The sequence below is a fragment of the Epargyreus clarus genome, unplaced genomic scaffold (genome assembly GCF_041222505.1).
Source record: "Epargyreus clarus isolate Ecla_fem2 unplaced genomic scaffold, WU_Ecla_fem_2.2 ptg000034l, whole genome shotgun sequence".
In the NCBI taxonomy this organism is placed as follows: Eukaryota; Metazoa; Arthropoda; class Insecta; order Lepidoptera; family Hesperiidae; genus Epargyreus; species Epargyreus clarus.
In genome coordinates, this window is record NW_027332239.1 from 9,042,570 (window position 1) to 9,050,034 (window position 7,465).

The 7,465-nt window shown below is 35.1% G+C and overlaps 1 protein-coding gene across 1 annotated transcript; it reads left to right on the forward strand.

Moving 5' to 3' along the window:
* The first annotated feature begins 1,464 nt into the window (after nucleotides 1–1,464).
* Nucleotides 1,465–7,172, forward strand: LOC140756171 (uncharacterized). The gene is made up of 4 exons (XM_073091608.1): nucleotides 1,465–1,879; nucleotides 1,958–2,362; nucleotides 2,927–3,306; nucleotides 6,993–7,172. The coding sequence occupies exons 1-4, from the start codon at nucleotides 1,546–1,548 to the stop codon at nucleotides 7,170–7,172; spliced, it is 1,299 nt and encodes a 432-aa protein (XP_072947709.1). The 5' UTR covers nucleotides 1,465–1,545.
* Nucleotides 7,173–7,465: the final 293 nt, after the last annotated feature.

The window sequence follows — 7,465 nt, forward strand, 5'->3', positions numbered from 1 at the left end:
CATTTGAGTAATTACTTTGATTGTGTACAAAAATTCAAAATGAAGCCGCTCATTACTTTTGCCTGTATTTTTCTAACATTACAACAGATTTTAGCAAATAATGAATTATTTGTAAAATCTCCTGCGCTTAAAGTGTCATCTGATTCTTCATATTCATCGTCTTTAAGTTCCAGCACCACCTGTGATGATTCATCATGTACTTACCAAAATAATTATGACAATACGTTAAAGATACAACAAATGAGATTCAGAATTGTGTATGATTTTTTTAATTTTCAGGTGAAAGTAAGGCGCCAGCAATCATTGCACCAATACCATACCTCTTAGAAAAAAAGCAGTACACCAAAGAGGATATTGAGAGTACGATAGGCCAAGCTGCACCATTAGTTTTGAATTCAAGTCCAAAAGACTGGTCGTCTAAAGAGTCATGGGAATCATCCGACTCCTCGTCTTCTTCATCACCATCAGCATCTTCATCCTCTTCTTGTTCATATCATACTGACTCGAGTTCGAGCAGCTCCTGCCATGATACATCAAGTACGTATACAATTAATTATTATAGTAAAATAATATATTATACGTAATAATTAATATGATTGACGATTTTGTGTCCAATATTAAATTTTTCAGGTGAGTCCTCAGATCCCTCATGTTCTTCATTATCTTCTGACTCGAGATCGAGGAGCTCCTGTGAAGATTCATCAAGTACTTAGCAAATTAATTATCAGATTATACGAAATATGCCTAGACATGATAGAAAAATGTATCTATATTTTTAAATTTTCAGGCGAGTCATCAGACTCCTCATGTTCACCCTCATCTTCATCTTGGTCTCATCGATCGTCTTCTGACTCGAGGCCGAGCAGCTCCTGTGAAGATCCATCAAGTACTTACTGAAATATATTAAAGAAAATATGACACGTACTACTCCTACATAGACATGATAAAAGATTGTGTGTATTTTAAATTTTCAGGTGAGTCATCAGACTCCTCACGTTCACCATCATCTTCTTCTTGTTCTCATCCATCGTCTTCTGACTCGAGGCCGAGCAGCTCCTGTGAAGATCCATCAAGTACTCACCGAAATATATTTTAAAATATATGAATGGTACTCGTACATAGACATGATTAAAGATTATGTGTGTATTTTTAAATCTTTCAGGTGAGTCATCAGACTCCTCACGTTCGTCATCATCTTCATCTTGGTCTCGTCCATCGTCTTCTGACTCGAGGTCGAGCAGCTCCTGTGAAGATCCATCAAGTACTTATCAAAATAATTATTAAAATATATGAAATATATATAGATATTGCTTGTACATTTGTAAATTTTCAGGTGAATCATCAGAATCTGCACGCTCATCCTCTTCGTCTTCTGAGTTAGGTTCGAGCAGCTCCCCTGAAGAGTTATTAGGTATTACCAAAATAATCTGAAACAAAATTGCGAATAAAGGCATAATTCAAAATTGTATTTTTAAATTCACAGTTGATCCGTCAGTGCCCTGCCCACCAGGAAAAAGTTTGCACGCAAAAGAAGACGTCAAAACCATGATAGACTATACTGCGAAAACACTCTCAATTTACGAATCGATCTATAATAGCTACAATTCCCAGGCTATAGCAGTACGTGACAAACACATAGATGATTTTGGACAGTTCCGGTATTGGTTCCAACACCGTCCCGAGCATTTGAAGCACGTTTTAGAAGACGTTGCGGAAAACAGGCTATATATAGAACCAAACGTTAAGAAATTAGCACTTGTAATAGATGAATATTCTCATTTAGAAGAAAATTTTATTAAAAGATCTGACAAGACAAACTCGTTACTTAAAAAACTTGAAAGGTACATGATTATATGCAAACACAACTGTGAAATCAAACGTGAGTTTTCTTTTGGACAATTTCGTTATAGTTCTTCTAGATTCGAAATTTTAGATAACCATAATTCTCCTATTACAGATTTAGGTGGTACGGATACAAATGATAGTCAAGATGAATACATTTGTAGTTCACTTGAAGATTTACATCGTGATATTACCTCGAAATTAAAGTTATTTGAAAAAGAAATGAGGACGAACATGCAACAACAAGTATCAGATGACGACAAAGTATTTGGTGAAAAAATAGATATACTTAAAAATAAACTAAAAGACTTAGCTCTGAATCAGTTTGGGCGAACTATGTACGACATACTTAATTTACAAGACGAGTACCATCACTTTATTAAAGACATAACTAGAATAAATCCAATGGACTATCTTAGAGATTTCAAACATAAAATCCTAATAATCGATACACAATTGTTTGAGTTCGAGAATCTAATTGAGGAATACGGAAATTATTGCCGAAGCTGTAGAGCAAACGGTTAGTGTTAAGCTGAAATATTTTGATTTTGCATTGACGAAATGCGCATCGTGGATCATGTTTGAAATTTGATAGAACCGGTCCATACCGGTTCTATCAAATTTCACACAGTGGTACTTGGGAAATAACACTGTGAAACAATTCTTGCGTTTGGGAAGAGTGAGGATATCGAGCGACTTCTTATTATGCTGTTGTAAAGCATGTATGACTGTCTGTGTGTACGCGGTTGTGTTATTACAGATATAAATATGTCGGTTATGTAAAAAAATATTATTTCTACTTTTTATAATATAGAAGTAGCAAAGAACAATATTATTACCTGGTGGTAAATGGCTACTGTCGCCCATTAATTTACAAACATACTTTCCCTTAAAACCGAACCACGTCCACATTTAACACTATTAGACAGAAATAGGTCTGACTTTGCTATCTTCGGAGTTGTACGGGTTTACCTGTTGTTCGGGTTGTACCTGTAGACATAATTGAATACAAGGAAGGGCGGAAGGGGGTCATATATACCTTATGGCATATCAGTAGATATAATACATTTATTTTTACTTACAGACTTATTGTCATTACTTCAAAATGCTGCTGTTTTCTCCAAGCACAAGGAAAGTAAAAATAAAAATATGCTTGACGATTTGCTTCATGAAAAGTTTACTGAAATTGAAACTGCAATCAATGAGGACTACGAAAGAATATTTCATGAACTGAATTCGTTAATAGATAACACAGACACAGAGGACGTATTTTTGAATGATTTACAACCAATTCAAAATGACGTCATTGAAATGCTACAGATGGAAAGGGATAACTTCAATGAACTTAAAAAGATTGCTCCTCGGTCGTCAGTTACAAAATTAATCAAACTGGCAGAGTCAACAGAAAAGCTGTTGTCAATTATCAATGAAGAAATGCATAATCTTAAACCAAATGATGATAAGGTATAATGATAACTTTCATATTTTTTGTAGAATCTGATACTTATACATAAATAACTATAATAAATAATCATAGTATTGGGTAAAAATATGCGTTTTTATCAGTCTATAATGTTCATGATATGTCCTTACACGTCAACCCATTACCTTCCCACTGCTGGGTCTCCTCTCAGAATGAGTTTATGCAAATCATAATTAATTTTTCATAAGTTCATACCTTTGAAAAATCAGAGGTGGCCTGTGATTTGAACCTCGAACGACATAAAATGACTTGTAAGAAATCACAATTGGTTTTCATTTATCAATAAGAAATTATGAGCAGTATTCTTTGCCTCATTCGAAGATAGTTAAAAAATAAAACATATCTGAGGAAAATGTCTTGTTAACACTTTTTAAAATTGGATAAATCTAAACCCACACCATCATAACTTAAAGAGACAGTTATTTAAAATAACGTAGTCTAAATTCCAATTTTATTTCTATTTATAAATAGACGAGTGATTTGTTTTTCATTTTTGTAGTACATTGATGGATTTCTGACATATTTTCCCATTTTTAACACGTTTTTATTAGCTTGGGATGTATGTATGTAGGTATGAACGTAACTAAGTAACGGAATCTTTGAACACGATTTCTATTCACTTTGAACGTTCAGTTTAATTCAAAATTTTGAAGAATTATCAAAAATCGATGACGATACACGATTTTAATAATTGTGTACCATTGTCCTTATCCACATTCTCAGGATTAATGATTTTCGAAGCGATATTGTTCGAGCGCCTTAGAGAAAGTTAATCGCAAATATACTAGATAGCAACAATAATTACTTTTTACGTTCAATAACTGTTATAGCGTAGATTTTAGTTTTAAATAATAATGTTATTTCCCTATAACTCAATTTTTTTGAAACATGCCTCTTGTAGAATGATTTTTAGGATTCCGTACTCAAAGGGTAAAACGGAACCCTCCGCTGTCTGTTCGTGTGCCACAGGGCTCTTATCTCCTAAACCGTAATAGATAGCGTATTACACTTGATTTTTTAACAGGAGATGCATAATACTAAAAATTAATACTAAAAACAAATACTAAAAATTAATAAAATAAATATAGTTAAAAAACTAAAGAACATGCTTTTACGCGCGGGGTGCTCCATTTATCAGAAAAGCACCCCACACTTTTTCCACAACTATACTATTTACTGGTACTTAATTGATTCCTAGATTAAAAATTATTTTCTACTTTTTAGTCGATTTTGTCATATAAGCGTCTTTTTTAGTTTTTTAAACTATATTTATTTCAAGATTGATGATAGTATCTTTAATGTTACTTAACTTTGAAATGTTATAATTCTCACAGACGAAAAATTTAATCATGACTTTTTCTTTTATCATCATGAAGCAATCATTAATTGAGAAAGTGATAAGATCTACATCACTTTACTAATCAAAGATGTCTCCTGATTTCGAACCCAGACTACAATATTGTGCAGAAATTCATAATAATAAGCGACAGGTTTAGCGATATCGATTTTCAGATCTATCTATATCATTCTTGAAATCTACGCGAATTTAAGTCTGAAAATTCGATCTGGGATAATATAGATTTTTAGGAAATATTTTATTATCGAGTGATAGCCTAGTGGTTAAGATAGTCGGCCTTTTGATCGAGGAGTCGAGGGATCAAATCCCAGGCGCGCACTTTGATTTTTCAAAGTTATGTGCGAGTTAGAAAAAATATTTACCACTTACATAAACGGTAAGGGAAAACATCGCAAGGAAACCTGCATATCTGAAAAATTAAAAAAAAAGTTTCAAAAGCTACTAAAGTCTACAATAGGCACTTGCCAGCGCGGTGGGCTATTATGGCCTAATCCTTCTCATTCTCAGAGGTGACCCTTGCCCAGCAGTGGGACAGTAATGGGTTGATGATGATTTGATTTATTTTATTGTTGCTTTGGGAATATTTCTGCGAAATAACAGGTATTTGTCTTTCGTAACGCCCAGGAATTCGGTCGATAAAAAAAGATATAAAATTTTATGTAATGACAACAGAATGTAAGTTTTTAGGTTTTGAGATCGATTAAAATATCGATATGATTGGTCCAAAAAATCGATATTTGATTAATCGGTCGACAGACATCTCTAGCAGGGCTATCGCTGCATTAGGTTGCAAAATAGTAAATCTAAATTCTGTGCAGTCCTTTGGCAGCATGTGGCTTTCACCGGTTTTCGAAATCGCTTTGTCCTCTCCAAGTATCCTGCCGATGCAAACACGTTCATGTATTTAATGCAGGGTGAGCGACCGGCCGAATAGCCGATTACCGATTCAGCGCTCCTCAATAAATCTGAATAGGTATTGTGCGCGGGCGCATACAAAAGTGTTGCTGCTTATTGTGAATTAAATTTGTGAAGCGAAGGTTCAAGAAGCCGTTGACATCAATTTGCAGGACGTGTTATGTTTGACATATGAGCGTATTACCGCGCATAATACATTTTCAAACAATGCTTTTCAGTGTATCAATTTAAGGACGTCTGCGATTTCAAATAACTAATTCTTTAGCACAAATATTTACTTACACAATACATTTTGCAATATTTAAACCATATTACTTATTTATAGATGTGTGTAAGATATTAATGTAAAAAATAGAATACAAACTCTAAATGCAAGTTTAGGTACCTACCACGTAAATCAACATTACATAATTTTACTTTCATTTTAATTAAATTTAAAAGGTGACATCTTAATGGGTTCTTGTTCTTGAGTAGGTAATTCAGCAAGTGCGAGTCGAACACACATACGGCGGATTCCGTAACACCAAATTTCCATTAATTCATTACTTAAAATTTCAAGTATATATTTGTTACGGCTTAAGGGTTCGTACACAAAACTGCGATGCGACGTCGCATCGCAAAAATCTGCGAGCTCCCTCGACGCATCGCAAGAACTTGCGAATTGATTCGCATCGCACAGTGGTTGTTGTTGTTGGTCACCCTGAGAGACGCTACGTCGCACGATATCGCATCGCAGCAATTCGCATCGCAATTTTCTGCGTTGCGAATTCGCATCGCGTCGCATCGCAGTTTTGTGTTCAAGCCCTTAAAGATAGAGCCCTATGACAGACGGATTGACGCTTAGATGGACAGACAACGGAGGCTTAGCAATAGGGTTCTTATGGAACCCTAAAACAGAGTAATAGACAAATGTATCATGACATATATAAGTAAGTATGTGAACGTTTATTTAACTTATAAGTATGCGAATGAACTTAAAATACGTATTGCATTTTGTACATTGTAGAGCACTGAAAACGAGTAATGCCTTTACATTCAATAATTACCATATACATATCGATCTTATATATTCAGCAGCAATAATTATACATGCAGCACGTGACTCGCATTACTATTTTCTACATCTATTACATAATTACATAAAAAAAGACATCGCTGACGCATATTTAAAATGTATCAATAAATTATCTCACAAAGAATTGCGTCTACTTAATATTCTTTAAAGACAGGGACCGCTTAGACGGATTAGTAATATATAGAATAAATCACTTAAGACTTAATTCATAAAACGAACGTCTAAGAACGAATTAAAATCCTCAACTACTTCATAATCGAAAACAACTTGGTTTTCCCGACCGAAATGCATAAGTCAGAACGGTTATTAAAATGCAGTAGCACGGCGCGGCGGGCGCGGTGAGCGGGGTGCGGGGTGGGGGGTGCGGGGGGGTGTCGGTGCAGGGTGCATGCACCGTCTGGCCACGGCAAGGGCACGGGGGCGCCGCTGCAGCGCCCTTGCGTCGCCCTGCGCCCCGACCTCTGCCGCCGTCCTATGTGGGCGACACCACGCGACCATAACCGCTCTACTTGTTTCATAATACCACAGTATAGGTACCTTCACATATTGGCAAAGTATAGGTACTCTTGATAAGAATTCTAGTCGATATCATTCTCAATCAAAATAGCAAGTGAACAAAACAAATAGACTATAAGTGGCACTCTCATAATAGGTACTCTTGATAAGTAAGAATTCTAGTCAATATCACTCTCAATCAAATTGCAAATGGCAAGTGATCAAAACAAATAGACTATAAGTGGCCCTCTGATAAAATTTAGTTTGGTATTGCTATTTTTTGATCTTCTTCTGTCAT

Coding starts and splice junctions, on each gene's coding strand:
- LOC140756171 (XM_073091608.1), top strand. CDS start 1,546: ATGATAGACTATACTGCGAAAACACTCTCAATTTACGAATCGATCTAT. Junction 2,363..2,926: donor CCGAAGCTGTAGAGCAAACG/GTTAGTGTTAAG, acceptor TTTTACTTACAG/ACTTATTGTCATTACTTCAA. Junction 3,307..6,992: donor TTAAACCAAATGATGATAAG/GTATAATGATAA, acceptor AAAATGCAGTAG/CACGGCGCGGCGGGCGCGGT.